At 41.1% G+C, this 24,851-nt stretch overlaps 2 protein-coding genes and 1 long non-coding RNA gene across 3 annotated transcripts in view; 1 reads left to right on the top strand and 2 right to left on the bottom strand.

The window, feature by feature from the left end:
- bmp6 (bone morphogenetic protein 6) overlaps positions 1–6,896 on the top strand; it is a 49,413-nt gene extending 42,517 nt beyond the window's left edge. Inside the window, exons 6-8 of the mRNA XM_042399796.1 lie at positions 1,882–1,958; positions 3,079–3,189; positions 3,694–6,896. Of these exons, the coding sequence (XP_042255730.1) occupies positions 1,882–1,958; positions 3,079–3,189; positions 3,694–3,843 (338 nt within the window). The 3' untranslated portion in view covers positions 3,844–6,896. The remainder of the gene's footprint in view (positions 1–1,881; positions 1,959–3,078; positions 3,190–3,693) is intronic.
- A 279-nt stretch (positions 6,897–7,175) lies between these two features.
- On the bottom strand, positions 7,176–15,089 carry txndc5 (thioredoxin domain containing 5). Its single transcript, XM_042399797.1, has 10 exons — positions 14,662–15,089; positions 13,285–13,437; positions 12,106–12,211; positions 11,900–11,996; positions 10,931–11,046; positions 9,570–9,656; positions 9,118–9,273; positions 8,668–8,750; positions 8,254–8,383; positions 7,176–7,394 (listed from the first exon to the last, which is right to left on the bottom strand). Exons 1-10 carry the CDS (start codon positions 14,844–14,846, stop codon positions 7,272–7,274), a joined length of 1,236 nt encoding a protein of 411 aa, XP_042255731.1. The 5' UTR covers positions 14,847–15,089; the 3' UTR covers positions 7,176–7,271.
- Positions 15,090–17,415: 2,326 nt separating this feature from the next.
- On the bottom strand, positions 17,416–19,737 carry LOC121888344. Its single transcript, XR_006093215.1, has 2 exons — positions 18,968–19,737; positions 17,416–17,536 (listed from the first exon to the last, which is right to left on the bottom strand). It is a non-coding gene; the product is annotated as an uncharacterized LOC121888344 (long non-coding RNA).
- Positions 19,738–24,851: the final 5,114 nt, after the last annotated feature.

Raw genomic sequence — 24,851 nt, 5'->3', positions numbered from 1 at the left:
CTCCCTCCCTCTCTCTCTCTCTCTCTCTCTCTCTCTCTCTCTCTCTGTCTGCCCTTTTTTTTTTTTTTTACATTTGAGATGAATCCAGCTAAAACACCAGGGTCTGGTCATTGCACTCAGTGTGTCTGTTTAATTTGAAATTTGATTTGATGATGAAATCTTAATGCAACAACTAATGCTCCGGTTTAAACACTTTAAATAACAATTCTTCCTTTTAACGAGCAGTAAAGTGGACTTGGCTGTTAAACAGATAAACATCTGGTGGTTTGTGTGTCTGCATGTGTTTTTGTATGTAGGGGATACTGGAAGTGAATGATAAAGGTAGAGATATAAGTAGCAAACATCAGTGAACCGTGCTGAATGGAAATGTGTTTGTATACACAGTACATTATGTGTGTGTGTGTGTGTGTGTGTGTTGGCTGCTGTTGGTGAGTTAGTGAGGTGAGTGGCTGGGTGGTGGCTGTGACTTAGTGACAAATCTCCGTCTGCAGTCTGACTCACTCTCTCTGTCTTTTTTTGACACACACACACACACGCAAACTTTTCTGGAAAAAAATCTGATGATGGATATAAGGCTATATATTTTTAATTTGCTTGTCCATATATTATAAAGGTTTTTCTTTCTGTAAAAGCTTTAATTGCAGTAATGTGCAGCTTTTTCCTTTATGCAAACAGTTACTCTGTTTATTGCCTATGAGAAGCAAATAACCATGTTATTTGCTTAGTTTGACAGGATAAGTGGCTGCATTAAACAGGCTAATGATGCAATGAATAACTTTGAAAAGTAGCAAATGAGACAGCCAGTTAGACAAAAAGTCAGAAAGCTGTTCATGCAGCTTGTAAAAGTTATTGTAGCCCAAACAACTTCAGCAGTAACTCTTAGGCTAAACATGGAATCAGAAAGCAATACACAAATGACAACCAGTTACAATTCAAATCACTTGCAGGCTTAGAGCTGAAGGGCCGCTTGGGGCGCTGGGGCCACCGAGAAGCCATGTTTAGTTGATCAGAGTGCTTCACACTTCCTCATGATCTTCTGTTTTGACTGTGAGGACTTCTTGATGTCTGTAAACGGTGCTACTATTCATCACAAGTCTTCCTGGATGAGGCTTTTTTTTAAAAATACAGGACTAACTAGTGTTATAGCTCTCTTCCTGTCATTGTCTCTCTCATGGAGGTTTGTGAGGAAAAAAAATAATCAAAACAATAAAATCAATGAGGCAAGACAGAGAGAGTGAGCGAGAGAGAAACACTTGAAACGTCAGTGGAAAGTTGGTGTCACCGTCTTGACTTCAGCGTGGTGACCGATGCCAGCAATGACCTCTCCTCGTCTGTGAAAACCAAACCTATACCTGGGACTGTCTGCCGCCGTCCAACCCGCTGCTGGGCGGCTGCAGAGTGGAACAGAGAAAATTAAGAACAAACTGCAGGGCAGGAGAGTCCATAAACACAGTAACACAGTTGTCACTGTGTCACCACTCGCGATGTTTGACTGCCAATGGATTCAAAACGCATTAGACAGCAGATGAATGTGGAGCACGTACAGCGCAGTGACCACTGTAATGAGAATTTGTGCCTATGCTCTGGTCTACGCCCTCACATGTGTCTCCACCCAGTGTATTACATGAGGCGTATTGTGTTATTCTTCTGCTCTCAGATTCAGAATGTAATGCGTCACATTCACAGGGTTTAATTGGGAATACTTGTAAAAACATTATTTTACACGGGGTAGTTTTTCGCTGAGCGCGTTCATCCCATCGGTCATGTTGTGAGACACGTTTCACACACCGAGGGGCCACATTTATGCAAACTAGACTAGAAAAATGTTAACTACAGGATACGATTCCCTCCTAAGTCACTGTGTCTGTTCTTCTGTTTCAGATTACAACAGCAGCGACCAGAAGACAGCTTGCAGAAGACACGAACTCTACGTCAGCTTCCGAGAGCTGGGCTGGCAGGTATTAAACATGTTCATATACAGTACGTCATATGCTCAGTATGCTGTCCAAGCACTTCTAAAGCGTTTATAACTGTTTCAAATGGCCCACACAGTCTCTCTTTAGGTATAGCTTTTATATTGCGACCATCATCTACAGACTACATATCTAGAGCACTTTTATTTTAGATTTTTTTATTAACATTGCATAATAAATTCTCCTTTGTATGTGGTTGACAGCGTCACTTGACCAGTATGCACAAAGTATCAACACCGCTGACTGTAAGACGGTCAGACCGCCAAACAAGGGTGTGCTAAACAGAGAAAATCAATTAAAGTAGCTCAGTGGGAGTAGACTCAAGTTTCACACCGCAGGTTTGTGTGTACGTGAGTGTGTGTGTGTGTGTGTGTGTGTGTGTGTGTGTGTGTGTGTATGTGTGTTTACTCAGAGACAGACAGAGGAAGAAATAGAAGAGAGGGGCAGAGTTACGCACATCCTTCCAAACAAGCTGTAAGCTGTTAACACAGCACTGACATCTAGAGGGAGATTGCCAGCACTCTCTCACACACACACACACACACACATATACACACACACACGCACACACACACACAGTTGCACAGAGGAAGGAAACTGAGCAGAAAAGAGAGAGAGAGACAGGCAGAGAAGTGAGAAGAGAAAGACAGATAGATATTATTGACACAGACAGGAAAGTACGGACACTTGATAAAAACACGAAAACAAGTTTGAAAGAGGCGAAACACGCAGAGAATTTGTCAGAGTAACAGTAAGACACCGAGAGGAAGGAAGCAGAAGAGAAGTATTGCTTCCCTGAGCGATTCCACAGACATGAGAGTTTGAGCAGGGATTTGTCCTCAGAGACAAGGTTAGCGCTGAATTTCCCAACAGAAGTGAGGTGGGTTACTATAGTAGACAAACAACGCTGCATCGTCAGACAACAATTGACGTGATGAGCTACTTATTCAGTTGTTTACAATGATGCAAAGATATTTTCCACTGACGGTTGAATTACACAACCAGACCTGACCTTTCTAGAATTTGGTATTTATAAAGCCTTAATGGGCTTGTCCTTTAAAAATACCAAATAACCCTTTATGTTTACTGCCATGTCTCTCTAAAGGACTGGATCATTGCTCCTGAAGGCTACGCGGCCAACTACTGTGACGGAGAGTGCTCCTTTCCCCTCAACGCCCACATGAACGCCACCAACCACGCCATTGTACAGACACTGGTAAGACCGACCCACCATGTTTATCAAGCTCCAGGTCCAGTCAGTATGTGTTTATGTCTCCGGTCATACAGGGAGACCTTAAAGCAACAAGATAGAAAAGCAGCTGCGAGTACCACAGTCGTATTTAAAAGACAGTACTGTAAATCTTTCCAAATGACTGAGAGATACCTGACAGTAGAATAGTTTATACGCTTGTGTTTATATCATCATTGGACAGCTGTGCATTTTGAGGATGTGTATTAATTCACTGAAACTGTCACTTTTGTATTAGTATTTATGTCCCTCATCTTGTACATGATGAAGTGTTCTCATCTTAAAGCCGACATCTGTGAATGCACAGCTCAGTTTCTAACCGACTAGTAATCCACATGGTATTCAGTATTTTTTCTTCTGCAGTGAGTGTACAATGGTCTATTTTAAATGTGGAGTCTAAACAGTTGAATAGAAATGTTTCTGTATGCCAATCACTCGCACCCGTTTAAAGTATTTTCTCTGATTTTTCAGGTGCACCTGATGAACCCCGAGAACGTGCCCAAGCCATGCTGCGCCCCCACCAAGCTCCACGCCATTTCAGTGCTCTACTTTGACGACAACTCCAACGTCATATTAAAGAAATACAAGAACATGGTGGTGCGCGCCTGCGGCTGCCACTGACATCAAGGGCCTTTAGTGCTTTCATTTAAAGTTGGGTTGGTAAAGGGCTGCGAATCCAAGGTGAGGCTGACCTCAACTAGAAACCGGTCTCCCGCCCAAATCCTCAGCCTGCGAGCCTGCACGTCCACCTTAAAAGATCATTTACAATGTTTGATTTCAATAATCTCGGACGAAATTCGAGCAACGCATCTGCCCACGTGAACGTTTGTCTTTGAAAGTTAAAAAAAAAAACAAAAGGATTTGAACTAAGGGGACCGTTGCAAAAAGGCAACTTCACCCTACTCCAGCGTTGAGCCACCAAGTTGTCTATCACCTTCTCTATCGGTTATGGAGAGGACTTTTCACTTCATGGGTCTGCAAGTGAGTGAATGACTGTGTGTGTGTGGGGAGGAGGGAGTGTTTAAGTTTGTATATTATGTGTTTATGGAAGTGTGTGTATGAGCGCCAATGAGGCTACTGCACCTTCTCCCTCACTGTGAGGGCGAGGGCAAAACTGAACTGTCGTGGGACCAGTCAGAGTGCTGCTTTCTTTCCCTTCTCCTCTCCGACGAAAACAAAAAAAAAAAAACACGGTGGATCAGTTCTCAGAAGAAGCTTGCGTAATTATTGATGAACAATTTCTCTACAGCGCATGACCCTGGGGAGTTGACTCATTATAACAGCACAGAAAAACCAACTGTACTCAGTGAAATACGCATATACATGAGTCAAATCAGTAAAAAAAAAATGTGATTGGAGTAAGTAGATTCATATGTCCTTCCTCTTCCCTAATGTATTTTCTTCTCAAGCCATATTTGCCTTCCTAAAATATAATATGGACTGAACCAAAGTGACCGCAGGCTATTTTAGCAGTGCACTGCTCCAAATATCCCCTCAGTGTCAATATTTGCTGGGCTCACGCTGAGCTGCGATTCACCAGCCTGGTTCAGCATGATGCATGTTGTGGCTAAACTGATGTTTTTCTCCAAAGAACCGAAGAATACAGCCTTATCCCTCCGACATACCGCAAATGGCCATTTCCATGTTGCTGCACTCACAAAGTTAACAAACGCTTCCACCCCTGACAACCCATCAAGAGATTGTGGAAAAACATTTAGCGAGTCAAAAACAGCCGGCAGGACGGTTTCTGTGCCAGCTGTCTGAAATTAGCCTTTTTGCTTTTTCAACCCTGAGGGTAAACTTGTGTTGAGATTTGTGTCCGGTGGCAACGTCTTTCCAATTGAACATGTTACTGTGAGCCTCGAGTTCAGTGTCTTTGAATGACGTGGAGTCTTTTAGAGAACATATTTTAATGAGAAACTAATACCAATAAGAATCTAAATACCTTATGTGCCTAACCAATCATAAATTACAAAATATACCTCTGGTAAGCTGCTGTTTACATTTGTGATCATGTTTAGACTGTTTTTTTTGTAAATACTTGTACATTCTCAGCTTATTTATTGCACCTTTTATTAAAAAGAAAAATCACATACCTTATTAAGAGACAGATGCAAGAACAAAATGAAAGTACAAACTTATTTTTGAAAAATTTTTTATTATGAAATCTCATGTTACAACTTGCCATTATTCACTCTTTTTTTTGTACAAAATTCATGGGTAGCGCACAACCCATGACTCACAAGGAAAAAAAAAAAAAAAAAAAAAAAAAACTTCTGTCACTGGAGTTCCTTAGACCATGTGCTATCCATAAAAACTTTTACTGACAAAAAGCTGCTTTGTGTGTGATTGTGTACCTGGGTTAGACAATAAATGGTGCCCTGCACCGTGCTGCAAATACTTTTCACATGACCTGGGTCAAAGAGCATTTGCATTGTAAGGGGTATGGCCTGACAGGTGGGTGAAGTTTACTACAACATGATTAATCACAGAAATGTACACTGAAAAGACTTATTAGCATGAATGTAAATGCTATTAGACCCAGTTATGAGTGCAGATTATTTCTTGGCCTTTTGACTGTTTAATTTCCAAACACCAATTAATCTTCTGTGCATGTTGCGTTTGTGTGTTGATGGTTATGATACAGTATATGGGAGACTTTTACAGTAAAAACAGGAAATTAAAACCAGACAAATATTGATGTATTTTGGTTGCATTTTTGTAACTTTCTAGATCATTTTAGTGTCTGGTGAGATATATAGACCAGCAGCGGGAGGATGAAAGACACCAGATGCAGCAGATTCAATTCAAAGTAAGAATAGATGATAGTCAGAAAGGTGATATTAATGCTAGCGAGCCCATGTTAACCTGAGCTACAGTGAAGTTTCCTGTCAGTTTCAATCTCATGTATTAACACAAAGATTTCTAAGGAGGTTTCCTTCAAAAACACAACACTGTTTGTTTTACTCCCCCAATACTGGCTCCAACTGCCCTCTTCTCTTCCACCTACAGGTTCCCAAATCCTTTAAACACGGACCTGGCCTGAGAAATATAGCACAAAACCTTTACATTCACATTTTTTTTTTTTGTATTACATTTGATGAGATCATGAAAGTACAGTTTTACGGAAACACCAGGCTGCAGCTCTTTCACATGAAACTAATGTTCAGTAATGGAAATATGGGGGCAACATGGTCCAGGCCTGAGACCCTGAACGCTAGGAGGAGTAGAGATAGATGGCTGACTGAGATCACAAGAGTCTTGGTTCCTTTTTCACATTTCTGAGGTGTTACGTTTACCAACTCTATTTATCTTTCGTAAGAAATTCATCTGGTTATTTCCAAAACAGCTAAACTCCTCTTGAGAGAGAAAAAACAAAGTCATGTCTCTGTGCCACGTCAGCCTCCGTCACAACTCCTTCTGGCCTGCGTGGGCGTTTCCCTGAGAGTTAAGTCAGATAGGCCATCACTGGCATGGATAGAAAGTCCCCTCAACTTAACACTCAACTTCACATTAGTGTGATGCAACCTTTACAACTTTTGGAGTGACAGTACCGTAACATTAATGGCTTATGATTTAACAACAGATCCCATGTATAAAATTGAGCATTTTTAAAAAAGTGGCTACAGAGATTAGGTCAGAGACTACTGATTTTTTTTTTTTTTAAACAGGCAGAAACTGGGACATCTGTCCTTCAGTGCAACCCTTTTAATAAACATTTTATTTGTGCGAGGAGTTCTGATCGATTGAGCAGTGCTTGCAAAGTGGTTGTCAGACATGTTACTTCATTTGCAGACCCAACCGATACGAAACAATTCTCCTTTTTTTAGAAGATTTGAGGTTGGGTTACAGCAATGAAAAATACATTCACATCCCAAACACTCGACTGAATCATTCTGTCCTTGAACACTGGAGAAAAAGAGAGAGAGAGAGAGAGAGAGAGAGGGAGGGGGTTTTGGCTACTGTAGGACAGAGAGTGGTGTCCTACTGGCCAGATATGCAGTGTGAGTGAGCAGAGTGGTGAAGAGTGAGCGCTGACTGGACTGTTTTTACAGCTCGTCCCTCGCCTGCCTCATCACAAAGTTGTGCAGGCTCTCCAGGTCCCGCCCACCGTGATGCTCGTCGCCCTGCTCTCCTGCTCTGAAGATGATTAAGGTGGGGTAACCTCGCACCTGAGTACAAACGGAAGAGACGGAGAATAAGAACTTATTCCATGTGCTTCATTCTGGTTCAAAACCACTTACTTCTCTTATCAACTGTTTCTTGGTCAAAGTCCTGTCTGTCCACCAAACCTAATAAAAATGCAGTCCTGTTTTTTAAATATGCTACTGAATAAAATAATAACATCTTCTTTAGTAAAGGTAACTTTTTTCTCTGAAGAGTTAAAAGTACTTTTGTAAGATTTGAAGATGTTAAGTTTTACATGAGAAGATTGGGTATGTAACACTTTACAACATAACAAATATGGCACATTTTATCACAGTGAATCATCACTAAAGTCTTTCATTATTCCAACTGTGGATGTTGAACTCTGATGCAGCAGTTCAGAAAACGTTGCAACTTCGAGTATATTGTGTTCAGCTACAAATTGGCTTAATGATTGACCACTGGGCTTCAAAATGGCAAACTTGGATCTTGGATCAAGACTGCTTTTTAAAGATGCAAACTGATGTGACTTAGCTTTTTATCACTTCATTATAGATATGTTGTAGGTTAGTTTGGCTCACATGAAGACAAAAAGGCTGTGAGTAGCATCTTCACACCTTCTGATTCTAAAACACCGTCAACACTAAATAACGCCCTGAGCTTTCATCTCAGTAACGTCATTGGAACTCCACATACGTATTAAAGCATGTGACAGTCGTATTGTTTTATAGTTGTGTGATTAAGATTAGCATCTTAGTTTAATTACATCCTGAGGGTTGGTGACAGGCTGGTATGTGACACACACACAGAGAGTCACAGAGTGTTAGATGTCCAGTTCAGACGGTGTCTCGTTGTATAAATTGTGGATGACATCCACGTACTTACAGAGTACTTATTGCAGAGTGTGCGTTCCACAGTGCAGTCCACTTTGGCTATCTTGACGTCAGTGAGACCAGGAAACTCCTTGCTGGCGAGATCCTCCCATGTTGGTGCGAGGTTCTTACAGTGGCCGCACCTACACGGCGGGATAAGACAGGAATTACATCACGTAGGCTGACTGACAGTGTGTGAGAGTTACAACAAACTGATGATTTCTATGATTCAGTCTCTTTACATTTGATTCAAACTATTTTGCAGGTAATAAAAAAAAAAAAATTGTACAAGTAGTAATGTAGGTCAACTCATCTATTTAAGTTTTATTATGTTACTTAATGAAAACATCACCTTACAATTTTTATCTGAGTGGGTTAACTGTCACTATTTATAAGGTATTTGTAAGGTTAAAGATGATTGTCTTACCATGGAGCGTAGAATTTGATGAAGGTGAATCCTTTGGCTACTGTCTCATCAAAGTTGTCCTCCGTTAGGACGTAGACGCTGGACTGCAGAGAGGAAACAAACAGAAACTCTGATATTAACTTGTGCTGAAATGAAATGACTTCATATTCATTTTGAAAAGGAGCAGCTGAGAGTCCACTTGTTTTGAGCCACGTTCACGCTTACATCATGTAGTTAAAAACAGCATTCACAGTGCTGGGCTTAAACTGTGACGTGGACTTCATCAGGGAAGTCAGATTAACAACAAGAAGCAGGAAGACCGAGAGCACGAACAATAACATGTCAAGTATGACACATACTGATACATTCATCAACACTGTAACTAGACACAACCAACTAGCAAGAAATACATGACGGGAAGAAAACAGGAATTTTGTTTATGACATTCTTCTCTCTGCTGTTCACACTCACCTTAACCTCCTCTTTGGCTGGCTCATCAGTGGGGATCTCGTTTGATTTAACTTCCTCATGTGGATGCTCCTCCTCCTCAGTGACAGCTGCCTTCAGCTGGTTGTCCACAAAGTCTTTGAAAGAGTCCAGATCTCTTTTTCCTTTGTACTGCTCTGTCTGCATAAAGACAACACACTCAATACTTTACTGCTGTTACGATAATTGTGGAGGCTTTTTAATTAATTTCTTGGCATAGTGAGTTATGCTATTATCAGAGTCATCATTATTGTTTTCTTGGGACATAACACATTTCTAAGCACATGCAACAAGTTATTTTTAACTACAACACAATGATGATTGATTTTTATCAAAAAGCGGGTCAGAGGAGGACAGAGTGATGTCTTTGAAGACGTAAAACAGCTGTTCATGCAGAGATCACTTGGGAATGAAGAGTTAGAAACAGTCTTCCATACCTTCTGTCCATTGTAGAAGAAGAGAAGTGTGGGATATCCCCGCACGCCGTTCTCAGAACACACCTCATAGTGCTGTGTGCAGTCCACCTAGACAACCAGTATATGAACATGTGTTATTAAACTAAAGTGAAACGTCAATGCAAATATTGACTCAGCAAATTTGCTTAAGAGGTATTAATGGTTTTTATTAGCCCTGTGTGTGAACAGGTAGCTTCTCAAATTACCAGAATCCGGGTCTATCATACAGATAAGACAGTGAGCGAGCAGGTAGTGTCTTAAAGTAACTGACAATGACGAGTGCAAACAGAGCGCTGCGTCACCTCTGCCACAAACTGTTTGAAAATGTACTGTTTGAAACTCAGACTTTCAGAAAGGCAGCACATATTACCGGAAGGGCAAAAAATAATACCAGCAAAATTATTGAGTGAATACAAAAAATCCATTACTGGGAAGACAAAGACTTTTTTAGTTGCCCTGAAGATATGTCTCAAAAGATCACATAGCAAGCTATACCTTTTATTTATATATTTATTTATTTATTTATTTTTAAAGGTGCTACATGTAAGAATTGTGAAGCAATTTACATGTATTAATCGCTTTCTATTGCCAATGAGTGAAGAGATTGCAACGTAACTTAAAAAATGAGACCTTCCCTGACTTTCTTGGTTGCCTATAACTGATTTCTATGTGAAGGACTTCGGCCAGTTTTTCTGCAAAAATCCAAAGGATGTAACGTTTATGCACACTCCCGAGTGACTTGCCTCTCTCCGGCACCAACAAGGTGCAACACTAGCTAACGTTAGCTTAGAAATGGAGTCCACTAACGTCAACAAACGACCAGCATACAACACAACACAGAGTCAGGTAAGCTAACATTACTGCAAAGCATGTGAAATATATCATGATATTGTGGTTTTAGCTGGCTAATGTTAGCATCGCTGCTCGCTCGCACTGATTGAGTGTGACCTAGCATGCAAACAACAGGATGCTAACTGCAGCTCACTTAATGGTCACTGATATCACTCTGATTCTTACATACTGCACCTTTAATATAAGATTATTTATGAGTAAATGTATTGTAGAAACAACATTTTATTCCATATTTACCTATTGTTCAACTTTCTCAGGTTTTACATTTACATCACATTGAGTTTTCAGGATTCTGTTCAGGTATCTGACTCACTGTCACAGTGTCATGGCTTATTGGGACACTTGTGCTTTTCCTACTATAGCAAGTCAACAATCTGCTGTGAAAAAGGTGTTTGGCTGACAACTGAACTTGTGTTTTTATAACATTTTTTATCATATTTCATGAATATGCTGTAAATCTGCACACAGTCTGTGCTTTAAATAGGACCCACCTTTCCTATTTTGACATCATCAGAGTGCTCAAAGCTGGTGGCCAGCTGCTCCCAGGTTGGGGCCATGGCTTTGCAGTGGCCACACCACGGGGCAAAGAACTTAACAAAATGAGCACCTGAGGAAAGAACAGAAAAAAGACATCAGATGTGTTTAATCATCAGGAAACCTAAACACACATGGAACAAAAAAAAAAAAAAACTATAAGTAAACAGAAAGTAAAATGCCTTACAGTGTATACCGGTTACTGCATGGATAATTACACACAAGTGCACAATTCTGTACTTAATTGAGGCTGCAGAAGTGTATGGGTTCGGATTTTTGATCTGATGGAGTAATGTATAAAGTTGATTCCACTACAAACTGAACACAGCCAGCTGTAAATGAAAATATACACCTCTTATACAGACGTTATACGCAGCCAATTACACAACGTTTATTGCGGCTCTGTTGCCAAGATGTGAAGGTGGGACCTATAAACACTGTTTTAAAAATGCATATGTCATATCCTGCCTTTTTTCATCTCCAAACAAGAAAGCATTTATTTTTCTTCAAAACCAAAACATTCAACTCCAGCGGGGCTTAAGAGCCGTAATTTCAACGAGACAATTATCGTGAGCACTGTTTATTTTTGCAAGCGCAGTGAAAATCCAGAAACGTGTAGTGACAGGAGACAAGTGTTACACAGTTGGTTTGCGTTGACTGACGTTGTGGATTGTGGCTCAGGTGTTCGTGTTGAAATGTCAGTTATGTAAATCAAGGCAATGTGGTGTTTCCATTTTCTAATGAGGAATCCAGAAACACAACTCAGTGTGGTTGAAAACTGAAAACAAGTTTAAAATTGGGACAAAAACAGAAACTTTTTATCTGGTATGACAGGAAGCAGCTGCGCAACTTCACAACATGAAGTTACTGTTCATTTTCCTTTGATGAAGTCATTGTAGACAGAACATCTTCTACTAGAGATTTACCTTTGGCTATGTGGGCCTTAAAGTTGAGAGCAGTGAGCTCATACAAGCCCTGTTTGGGCTCTGGAGCTTTAGGAGGCTCCATTTCACTCTCTGGTTCCTGGAGGAGACACAACAACAAGCAGGTAAGAGCTATGAACAGCACCATTCCTGCACTGCAACGATCACTGGTTTATTAATGTCAAGTTAACCGAATGATCACCACTTACTGAAGGATCCTCCTGGAGCGTCTTCAGCATCCAGGTCTCCAGAGACTGCAGATCTCTTGGCCCCTGATACTTCACTGCCTCCTGGTCGGGCCTAAACAACTTGAGCCTACACACAGCACAAAAAGGTTTTGAATTTAATGAATTATAACACGGCTGATTTAAGTTGTGTGTACTCCAACTCAATGACCCATGCATGAACACACAGCTTTGTGACTAGTCCATTTAGTCATCATTACAAGCTTTAGTTACACAAGTAGAAGCTCTGTCAATCATTACACACTGACTGCAGCGCTTGCAGTTATGGTATGCAGTCAGCATTGTTCAAGATTTAAGAGGATGACATCAAAGGACGAGTTCACGACTTTTCAACACTGTCTTGAAAAATAGTTAGGAGCCCAAATGAACATTGAACATGTTTTTCTTGCTGTAATCGTTCCTCCTGTTCCTATTCCTTCTTAATGCACTTACAATGTAACTGATGGAGGACAAAATCCACAGTCCTCCTTCTGTGCAAAAATGCATTTAAAAGTTTATCTGAAGCTAATATCAAGCTTCAGCCGTCCAAATGAGTCAAATCAAGTAGATATCTTTCAATGTTACAGTCTTTTTAGTGCCCAAGTTCCTCTTTTTGTTACTATACTTCCACTATAGCTAAAAAGGGAAACACTGTCTGAGGAAACACAAAGGGGGAATCTGATGCTAAAAAGACTGTAAATGTGGCAGATATCTACTTGATATGACCAACTCAGACTGCTGAAGCCTCATATTATAAGTTTCACATCAACTTTTAAATGCATTTTTGCACAAAATGACTGTGTGGGCACACTGTGTCCCCCGTCACTTACACTGAAAGTGCATTAAGAAGGCCTCTGCTAATGGTAAGTATGAACAGGAGGAATGATTATGGCAAGAAAAACCTCTTTCACGGTTCATTTGGGCATCTGACTGTTGTTTCAAGACAGACTTGAAAATTTGTGAACCTCTCCTTTAAGATATTGGCAGAAGTTCCAACCAAATGCATGTTAATGTGTCACTTCATCTGTCGATCAGTGACAAAGAAGACTTCTACACTATTAACTGCATTTTTATTCAGTCTGATTATATGAACACACATGAATTACTATGAATAAATGAATTGAAGATTTAAGATCGGTCAGCTGGTGTGATTCTAATACTTACGTGGGGTAGCCTCTAACCCCGTGAACATTGGAGCAGAACTTGGTGTCCTGGACGCAGTCGACTTTCACAACATACACAGGGGGATCGTCCATGCTGTTGTATTTGTCTGCCAGTTCGTTCCATGCTGGCTGTAACCTCTGGCAATGGCCGCACCTGGACACAACAGTGGTAGAAATACTGTCAGTGTGCGACATAAGTTATTCTGAAAGCTTTTTGGTCTGGTGGTTTACATCTTTTACCCAAACTCTGTTGAGAGTCTGTGATCCTGGTTCAAAGCTGTCATGTGCACACAACTTCTCTTGCACTCTTTCATGGTTTCTATGGTCAGTTACGTAAATCCATAAGAAATGTGGATGTGCATGCATTAGAGCCCAAGTGATGGGTTTACACTGATATATCAGAGGCATTGTATTCTTAGAAATACCCCGATACAGATGGTGGCCAGCTGCTCAAACATCTGATAAATGCCTCCACTCTCCTCTGAATGACAAAAGAGTAATAAAGGAATATGCTTTCTTCTTTTCAGCTCAAGCCTCCAATTATTTCTGGTACTTAAAACCACATGGAGCTTAGATTTTATGTGACATTTTAAGTAAGAGCAGAGTAACTATTATGCATACCACCCCTTGATGAATATAGACAAACAGAATGTGAATCCATGTCAATGAAAAAGCAAAGAAAAAGTCAGAAATGTGAGCTGAAACCTGTTGATAATACCGCCTTGTTGCAGTAACTGGCTAGAAATCAAATATGCACTGCATGCGAGTGTAAGGTTACATAGAGATTAAGAGATTTTTGAGGTCAGCCTTTGCTGGAGATGAAGATAGAACAACAATGTGAAGAGCTGAACTTTTGATCTCATCTTCAAAGACTATAAATCTCATTTTTTTACTACTCTATTGTTACTTTCGTTCACATGAAACTGCAATGAATGAACCGAACTACTCCCTATTTTTATGGAGCATTCCTGCAGCCCCTCAAGGACCTCTGGGGGGTCCGTGAACCCCATTTTTGGAACCACCGACAGTCAATCAGTGCGTGCCACGTAAGCACAACTTCCCAACCTACAACTTTGAATTACATCATTTCTGCCCCATAAACACGCACAACCTTCACAAGCTGCGTTTAATTATAACGTCTCAAGTTTAACATTAACTGGAAAGCTATCCGCTGGCTAGCTGTTAGCATTATTAGCACCGTGACCGCCGTGAAAACTATTCGGCTATGCTAGTTAGCGGCTAACTAGCCGGGTAGCTCTAATCCCACTGTTACAGTCAAGCAACACTTCTGCAACGTTTGAGGCGTGTTATAGACAAATGTTGCAGCAAATCCTTTTCTTTAACGTCGTCTATAAAAACTTGGGAAGTGTCCACTTACCATGGGGCGTAAAACATGACAAAGTGGGGTGCAGTAGGCACCGCCTCGTTGAACATTTCCACCGTGTATGTGTGCTTGGCGTGCTCATCTTCATCTGCATCAGTGTCGCAAAACACACCGGCGAACAGTAACGAACAATAAATAAAATACAGCATTAAAGATGTGAAGCTCAGTGCTGAGGCCATGGTAAATCTCTGTCTCTCGGTGGGAAGAGAGTGTCCCTGCTGCTGCTGCTGGTGTTGGAAAAGACGTGCACGCCTCTCTGATCAGCCTCCGCGCACTCTGGATGGGACACATGCATATGAGGTAGCCTGTTAACTACAGCCGGATATGTAAGTTAACATGTTGTGCAGATCTATGGCAGCCCGCAAGCGCTTTGCAACTCTATCCAAGCTGACAGGTTCAAACAAGTGCCAGTCTGTGAAGAAGTATGGAAGCCTGTTTGGTAAAGACGGCGATCTGGAGGAGACATAATAAAGATAAAATCTTGAGAAAACACTGCATATTATTCCTGGTGAATGTAAGCACGCATTTGTCCCCGCTGTTGCATGACCTAAATAAAGACAGGCTTAAATAAGGTAGGCCTATTTATTAAATAGAAATATAATTAATTATTTCAAATTGTATTAGTGTTGTGTGTTTATTTGCAGCCTCCAATTCAGTGTCACTCACTGTCCAAAGAGGTTGAGGTCAAAGATTTCACTAGGAAGGAACCCTAACCATACTTTAATGTTGATCACCAAAATACTGAAGTCCTCTGAACACCAGCCTCATTACTTCTGCACGCTGGAGATGAACACAAGTCTATTCTATAATGACCCTGATGGAGGATGTCAGTAGAAAAATAGGTTGTTGATGACAGTTTCCACTGATCTCAACATGGTAGGTTGAAAAAATACAGTGCAATTTCCTTAATGCCAACCCAGGAATTAATACATAAATTATTATTTGTATACAGTGTAAAAGACCGACTACTTTCAATGAATTCTGATTTAACTGCAGTATCATTTGTTTGCATTAAGACGTAAAAGCAAAGTATTATTCTGAGTGGAAACAGCATCTCCTAGAGCAAAAATCTTCAGTTTGTTGTTCATTTAAAAAGAGGTTTTGGACCACAGTTTGAAACAGAATGAAGCCGTCTAATCCCAGAGAATCACTAATAATAGATAAACACAAAAAATGTGACATCCAAGGCTTTTAAGTTTGTAATTTTGGGTGAAAGCCTCACCACATTTGTACATTCCCATTTATATTACATATGTAACCTTTTATACACAGGCAGACTTGAGCTTAGCACCATGTTTAAGATGATGAATGTGAGGCTGAACTAAATTCTAATGTAAAATATCTATTAAAGGAAAGCCAATGAAGTCAGTGAGAAAAATCTCATTAGGATATAATTTAAGAGACATTTAGGAGAGCTTATTCACCTCTAGCAAAAGCCAAATTGGTTGATTATATATGGTCCAATAAGTTACAGTCGACTGCAGCTCTTTGGCAGGCGGTGTAAGTTTCCTTCACACCTAAGGACTGTCTTTCTGGAACAAATCTATTAAGACATCCATGAAAAAATGAAATATGATGAAAATAGACTACGGATCACAAAGTTAACGTTTTGCTTAAATTGTAAAAATATGGGCACCAAAGCTCAGGTGTCACTTCCCTGCTGTTGTGGATGACTGATGGACTGTGGGTTTCCTACACCGATGGTCAGATATGAGTCAGAGTTGCCTCCTCATCATTAGTGGAAACGATGCTTGAGAGTGAGAACATTTTAGGCAAATATAATTAATCCAATTTATTACATTGGATAAATAGTGCCTCTCGTGGGGGCTGTAGCCTTGCGTAATGGCGACAGCGTATATAAATTATGCATCTATTCTCACGAAAAAGAGGGTGTTTGTATATGTGTCCCTTCCCAGAGTAGCAAGTACCTGCTGGCTCCTTGGATTGACAACTTTTTGGCAAGTCCTCTCCTCTCCTTTTAATATACTCATGATTTCATGAAACCCAATGGAGACAGCCTTCATGTGTAGTATTTTTCTTTAATCATCTCCGTTTTTCCTTTCATCTGGACAACAGGAAGAGTGGGAAGAGGAAAGGAAGAGGTTACAGCATGGAAACAGACAGAGGTGTCGCCCGGAGCGGCACTGTGGTACCGTATATAACACTATTCCAGACTGTCACAGCTCAGCAGCTCTTTCATAAAAGCCTATTGAATGTCTATATGCTAAAACTGGGTGAAAATGATCCTACCATGCACTGCTAGAAGTCTGCAGTTGGATATATAGATTACAGACAGAGGTGTTTATGAATACTCTTAGTGCGTGTGTGTGTGTGTGTCAGTACTTTTTAGGCTACCTGTGTCAGGAGATTGTCCTGCTGTTCCCTAGATGACTGTTGAAAGTCCACTTTTACACACACACACACACACACACACACACACACACACACACACACACACACACACAGAGGAGCTCAGGAGTACAGCTATTCAGTGGAGAAGCAATATACTTGTAAGAGACTCCCTCACAGGAGTACACTGGTAGCCAAATGGTTATTGTGCATGTCACTGCAAAGCCCTGGTTTGAGTCCAGTCAGAGACCTTTGTTGCAGGTCATACCCATCTCTTTCTCCCCCTGTCTCCTGTCTGCCTCTTCACTGCCCACCATGTGATAAAAAAGGCAAAAATGCCCCCAAAAAAAATCTTAAAAAGAGACTCCCTCACAGAGATCAATACGGTGACCATGAGGCTGACAAGGGGGGGCGATCTTTAATCTCTAGCTGTAAAAAATCAAACATACTTTCTCTTTGAAGAACTTCTTAAAATGTCTCACCTTTTGGCTGTGACCTCACTTCACTCGCAGAGAGCAAACTAGAAAAAAACAAAACAATGGATAAATCCAAAGGGTCAGCCATCTTCACAAGGCCGAATACTTTTTGAATTTTGGGATGGGACAAAAACGTACTTGTTGGCCTCCTCATGTGAGAAATACAGCAATATGTTTCCACACGTCTAAGTTTCGAGAAAGGCTCATTTTCTCACGTTAGTCAAAGGGTTAAAAAAGTTCACTCACAAGTGCTACTGAGTGAAACTTCTTCATTTCACATCAGAGGTATTTTTGTCTGGACTGTTATGACTGATCCGATCATATTCCTGCTCTGATTTAGTCCACCGTGCTGACATGAAGGTGTCAGCAGTAAGAGGACTCCCACCCACTAAAGTTTATTTGAGCTATTATATCAAAAAATGGTCTTGACACCCACTCATGACCCGCAGTTCTCGCTACGCTCTCACATTCCAGCTGCTGCTCACTCTGTGAAACACAAATGCCTTTATAGTTAATTGGAGGTGAAAAATGATATATGAGATTATTTTCCTTGACTTTTTGCACATGATAAATAACATCTACTACACACAGTCCCGACTCTCCCAGAGGGGCTCTATTGTTTCCATGGCGAGCCAATAACCACACATCACTATTTAATCTCAACATGTCATATAGCTTTGGTAAATATGACCAAATTGCTGCTGACACATTTTACATTTCGCCTGGTGAAGCGGAGGCCACATACTTGTGGGTGTCTACTGGTTACCCATTGTTGATGGCCGGGCACCTTGCCAGGCCAGCTATAGAATGGTGTAATAGGAAAAAAAGAAAGATTAATGGACCCCGAGGACCCGAGGACATTCTGTTTATTTTCTTAATTCCCTTAAGTTAAGAGTGCACGAGTTGGCAGGTGGAAAACAGAGTGAAAGTGAGAACTGGGAGACAGAGAATGTGTGTTAAGAAAAAACAGTTCAAGCAATAGTTAGTTATTGTTATGCCGCTAAGTTCACAGAGTGAGCAATAACTCAAGGCAGAGTGCTGAAAACTTTCTTTATGAGGTGTGTCTGTAATCTCTGAATCAGATGAAAATATGTTTTTTTTCATGCTGATCAGGTACAGGCCATAGAGAAGACAAAAAAATCCTAGAGAGGACTATCTTCCCAACCTTGTTTAGTAATAACATCATTAAATTTTTCCCCTGACAGATTTATATACTCTCACAGTACTGTCACTTGTGAACACAGAGATCTCCTTGAAGCAATATGATCATCGTAAAATGTAAATAAATGGCAGAAACAGTGCCTCTCTAACAGCTGTGGACTGCTTTTCACAAACAGTATCCATTTCAAATTGGGGTCTGCTTTTCAACACTGCCAAGGAACACACTGAAAAACCTTTTAAAATGACTTTCTGGAATATTTCAGAGCCTATTTCTGACCAAATCTAATTCTGTCATGTAAACATATGGGAATTACCTTGTTGGACACTCATTATTTCTGTAGAAATGCTTTCAGCGCCATCTTCCCACAACTGGACATCATGTAGGCCAAAGCCAGACGTGTTTCCATTAGGGATACAGAGACTCATGGCAGTATCATATCCGGGACACAGGATGTGACCAACAGAGGAGAACCAATGTCATTTGCAGACAGCTTACGAGAGCCACTGCAGCAGGCACCTGTGCTGGGAAAAGGCAGCAGGGAAAGGGGCTCTCCCACATGATTGGAACAATCCCAGAAAAAAAAACATTAAAGGATGGAAATTGGAAAGCACGTTGCCTTTTCATCTGGGTTTCTTAAAAGGGTTAGAGGAAGTTAAGGAGTGTAAGAGAGGAGCAAAAAACAAAGAAAGAGAATGAGGGAAAGGAAAAGTGGAAGAAAGAAAGTGCTAAACAATAAGATTGAAAGTCATTTAGGAAAGTAAGGGGTCAGATAGAGAGAGAATAAGAAGAGAATAACTGAAGGAGGAAGTATGTCAGAGATTGTTATGGTGGTTGTGGATCGCCATGACAACTCTCGCTGTATCTCAAGTGTTTTTATGTTCTACTGCTCTCTGCTGGATCCCGGCGGATGAATCAAGTCGTGCCAAGTCTCCTGAGGTATCTACAGTATTGGAATTACCAACATTTTCCACAAGCCCTGTGTTCTTACAGGGTCAGCTGCTTTCCCTCCGCTGGAAACTCCATGCAGAAGCTGTAAACAGGTTGAACATTGACAGGTGCGACTGCTGTTGTTTGATGAAAAACATGTCTAAGCTAGTCATGGACAACCGTGTAAATATTATATTATTCAGATGTTGTTCTTATATAGGCTTCAACCATCACGAAATTAATCATAAACTTAAATAAATGTCCATGAAAAGTTTTATTTGACTTCAGAAAAGGCGTCGTCTTTTGTCGTCTTTTGTCGTCTTTTTCGTCATCTTTTGGTCAAAATTTAAATTTCTCCAAAAGGGTTTATGACAAAATATAATTAGCAAATGTTAGCATGCTAACACCCTAAACTAGGATAAACATAACTGCTTAACACCTGCATGTTACCGTTGTCATTTTGGTATTTTTCCGGTTACATTTCTGGTAAATTTACAACCACCTACTTAACGGAACAGCTTTCGACTGGGAAGCTCGTAAACATAGGGGTCATATAGTCCCCTGCCTAAAAACACAACACAAAACCATAAAATAAGACCGATTATCAATATGCAGAATGAGGTCAAAATTAATCGCAACCGCTGCAAATATTCACATGCTGCCTGCCACAAGAAGTCAAGTTTCTCGTGGCCAGCCATGTTGATTGATTGCATTTGGCATCATGAGTTGTGGAACGCTTCAAGCTCGGAGTTTTCAACTTGGAAATTTCCGACCTCCGACTTGAATGGAACGTACCCTAAGTACAGCTTCACAGAGCTGATTTTTTTTTTTTTAGCTATTTACAACACAGATTTTATCAGCAAATCTTTTCTTTCAAAGATGTTTTCCAGCAAGGTCACCTACGAAAAACTTTGATCGTGTTCCCAGTGGAAAGTGTGGAAGTTTTACTGACATTTTTGGCAAAAAAATGCTTTATTGATGAAGTCTCCTTTTATTTGCCTGGGTGACCAGATAGTTCTTCTGGCACCACTGACTTGATTTTTTATGGTGTGTGGCAGAGTTTCCTTTCCTACACCCACACCAGCATCTTCTCTCTACGTATGTTATCACTTACCATTTCACTTACCATTTCTTTTCTTGTCTATGTCATCATGTTTCTAAAAACTGTTAGAAATACCACGCCAACGCACCTTGTTGAACATGTCACCTGAGGTGAGACGTCATAGGTGGTGACAGCACCCACCTCGACTTGGAGGCTGCCTTTCACAGACTCTTCTTGGTCCACAGCCCTTGCTGTAAAAGCCCCACTTCCTGCTGGTAAAGCCATCAGGATATACTGGCCAAAGTGGGAGAGGGGGGTGCATTGGGGCAGAGAGAGAAAGACGGGGAAGGGATGTAGAGGAGGTAGGTAGAGGACAAGGAGTGTGGGAAGAAAAGAAAAGAAGAACAGGGATAGACAAGAAAAATGCAAATTAAATACAGACATGGACATATCACATGAGAAACACAGAGATGGACATCCTGGTGTTTCCACATTACAGACAGACGGCCTTGTGATTGGCTCTGAACTCTATCACCACACCAACATCTATTGATCCCACCGTATACAACATATTACAGATGACTAATGAACCTTAGAGCCTTTAAAACATCAACATCTTCATCCAATTTTAAAAAGGGTTTAGTAAAGTATTAATAAACCACCCTTAACATTATCAAATGGCATATGCCACGCAATTTAACACAGCTATATAAATAATAGCAGAGACCTTCTCGAAGCCCACACATTGAGGAGAGCATCCACCCTGCCAAAGTGTCCTTGAGCAAGACACTGAGCTCCATGGAGGCTGCTTTGTAGCTGAGCCCGGCTCTGAAATAGAAAACAGAGTTTCCCTCTAAAGATCAATAGAGGATGACATACTGCATGTGCCCAAGAAAAAAAAATAGCTTTGCCTTTACATACATGTTGATCTAAATATCATTGACAACCTACAAATCAAGTGGCTGCCATGAAAGCTTGAAGCTACAAGGAAAGTAGGGCTCTCAAGTGATATTTCAGTAGACAGTATTTCATATGAGGTGAGCCATAAATGTCATCAATAACCAATGAGGCTTCACTTTGCTTGAGCTAAAGCCGTATACAATGACTGCCCGTGGTTTCATTCTTTTTGGATATACTGCAAGGCACTTTAAAATTGCCCCTAGTACCTGCCTTCATTGCGTCAAGGTTTGTTTTTATTTTTCCCCGCTTTTGAAAAAAAAAAAAAAAAAGAAATTACAGATGCTGTCACCCACTTACTGGTACTCTCGCTTGCTCTCATGGAAAATGTAAAAGGGGCCCAGCCTCGTTGAGGTCAGGCTGACATTGCCAGTGAAAGGTGGCCAAGTCACAAAACAGATGTTTACTGTTTTTCTAAGGATGATTTGTTCTCTGCTCAATATTGACTCCGGTCCAAACATAACCCAGCTCTGTTTAACAGAGCGCTGCGTTAGAGTGGGCAGACTGGGGCACAATGCATGAACCAGGTGTTAATGTTTTATTGTAAATGTGGGTCGTATTGTATGCCTGCTTCATCACTCCGTGGGTACTTTAAGTGAGTTTATGATTCTGACAGGTGTCTGGGTTTGACTGTGCTAAAGCAGGTGTGCAATAAAATGATCTGATGGATCACACATAGGAAAGTGTGCGTGTTGCGCCTGTGTGTGTGTCTGTGTGCTCTTAGGTGTGTCAGTGAGTATGAACGAGTTTTGGGAAGCCTTTGTGTGTGTGTGTGTGTGGGTGCAGCCTGCACCTCTGAGCGTCTGCAGAGGCAGTCATGGACCCAGTAAAGGTCTCTCCACAGAAGCCATTAAGCAGTACGTCTGTTGGAATAATGTGTTTGACTTGGCTGCGGGGCAGCAGCAGGTGCTGGGAGGACCGGCCTGGAGCTGCTGCTCACTGCCTGCTTTGATCTGCAGGCCAGGGACCAGTCTTCCCTTCCCGGTGTCTTCCCTCCCATCTCATCTTTGTCTTCCTTCTTCCTTGCCTTTGTTCCTCTTTCTCCCTCTTCCTCTGTTTTTTCTCTCTGTTGTCATTCTTGTCATTAACTTTTTCTGTCTCTCTTTCTCTTAGTGCTTCTCATCTGATTTATCTTCCGCTCTCTTACTTGATTTTCACGTCTTAGCTTATGTCACGCTTTCTCTGTTCAGATGTCTTTTGTTCTGTTTCTTGGTTTATTTTCTGTTTCTCTCTCTCCCTCCTTTATTATCCCCATATTTTAGCTGTTAAGAGCTTAGCTGCACTCCAGCCACACATCTGCCAGACCTCAACAACACGGGTGCAGAGCAACGAGTGCAAGTTTGAATTTATGCACTGAATGGATCGTTGAAAGAAAGGTAGTCAGGCTTGGAAGTTGCTAACAAGGAAATTTCACTGATTCATCATGCTGGCAATTTGTTCAGAATGAACAAGTGGAGATGTAAAACTGATGTCTTGCCTTACTTTTAAAGGAAAAGTCCTGTTAACTTAACTTAGCCAGCAAGCCTGGCTCCATCCAGATGCTACCAGCATCTCTAAAGTGCTGTTCAAAAACCAAAGTGACTTCTTGGAGTGTCCACTGGTTGCCTGGCAACTGGTGATGACATGACACAGGGAGGATACTGCACCTGGCCAAGAGAGTGGTATCAATCTTCTTATCTAACTCTGTGTAAGAAACAGATAAGCGTATTTCCTAAAATGTCGAACTACAACTTCAGTATAATATCTGTTCTTTAAGAAGGAATACTTGTTTCACAAAGAGGGATTTCCCTTCACTCAGATGTCTCTCCTTGTTCTACCAGAGCTGGTTCAAAATCCAAACTGTTTTGGGATTTCTGTTAAATGTTTATCTCCATTATCTGCTGAACGAAAGGCAAAAACCACGCCGAGCTCTGACAAGATGTCTTGACATGGGCATACAGTAGATGGGTCATAATTTTAGCTCTGGACCCATTCTTCCCTCTGTGTCTTTTTCTCTCAGCCTCAAGGTAAAGCCATTACACTTGAAACGAAGCAGCAGCAAAAGCAGCAGCCCACTTGGGTTCAGAGAGGCAGGGGAGGGAGACGATGAAAAGTAAAGCCCAGGGCCGTCTCGGGGCCCTCAAAGACAGTTGCCTTTATTGAAGGAACCCACTCCCATGCATTCCTCTGCCAAGAGCCGGGGCCTCCCTGGAGAAAGCCGGGATGAGAATCTGACTCACATTCAGATGGGGGCTCATATGCTGGAGCTGCTCCGGGGGTGCAGACGCAAACACACATACACACACACACAGACAAAAATCCCATCTGCACAGAGGCACAAACAAGTATGCGGTCACACACACACACACACACACATTCATGCATGCACCTTGTCCCTCCATCTCCTGCCTCTCTCATTGTTCTGTCAGTCAGGATGGTTTTTTAGCTGTGATCCACAGCAGGGATTCTCTGTTTCCTGAATGGGTAACACACACGCAGGCTTGTAAAGCACAACTGATTGATTTATTGGGTTTCAGGGCCTGAGGTAGGTGGGATATTAGATGCTCCTTGGAGATCTCATCGTGAGATCATTCAGTGAGAGCAAAGGGCCTGCTCTGAACAACAGGGGAGAAATTCCACTGTCTTGGGTCCAGGTTTTCCCAAACTGTCAATGAGACAAAAGTTTTTTTTTAAAGAGTGGCTTAGTTAGCTTTGTGAAATGTTCACTACACAGGGCGCTTGTCTTTTTCTTCCATTACACTTTGGTCCAGCCTCCAAAAAACATTCAAGGATAATCCTGTTTTTAAGACGCCTATCATTTATCATGAACTGAGAGGCATCCAAAAACTTCTTAGAGGAAAATCCCACAGTCATTATGAGCTACAGCCAATTCACATTTGTTATGTTTAGTTTACATTTCTCTCAACCTTTTCACAATGTAGATGTGAGCAATTAGATTTTTAGGACTTACTTTTGTGTGTTTTTTTAAATAAAAACTGGGCAATTGCAAACTTTCCTTTAAACCTCTTGTTCTGGGTAATGAAAATGAAACGTATTGATGTGACAAAGTTAGTACAAATGTACTTGAAAGTATATTTCCTGACACAGACTTTCATTTCTTTCTGAGGCTCTTAAGCAATTGACTGTGCACTTGGGCTGATAAGTCAGAATTCATCTCATCAAACATCTCGTCCAAATCTGGAAACCATCTGTCACGCCTTTTCTGAGAATGGTGTCCGATTTAATGGACTCGTAGACTATTTGAACTTTTTACAGTGATATCAGTTTTATT

This window comes from Thunnus maccoyii, chromosome 21, assembly GCF_910596095.1.
Source record: "Thunnus maccoyii chromosome 21, fThuMac1.1, whole genome shotgun sequence".
NCBI lineage: Eukaryota > Metazoa > Chordata > Actinopteri > Scombriformes > Scombridae > Thunnus > Thunnus maccoyii.
The sequence above is the reverse complement of the archived record's forward strand: the minus strand, read 5'-3'. Positions and strand labels throughout refer to the sequence as shown.

Bases quoted from the DNA above. Each gene is read 5' to 3' on its own strand.
- txndc5 (XM_042399797.1), bottom strand. From the start codon at position 14,846: ATGGCCTCAGCACTGAGCTTCACATCTTTAATGCTGTATTTTATTTAT. The intron at 13,438-14,661 runs GTAAGTGGACAC...TGTTGTGTCCAG, and splicing joins GTCATGTTTTACGCCCCATG to GTGCGGCCATTGCCAGAGGT. The intron at 8,751-9,117 runs GTGAGTGTGAAC...TCCTCTCTGCAG, and splicing joins CAGCCAAAGAGGAGGTTAAG to TCCAGCGTCTACGTCCTAAC.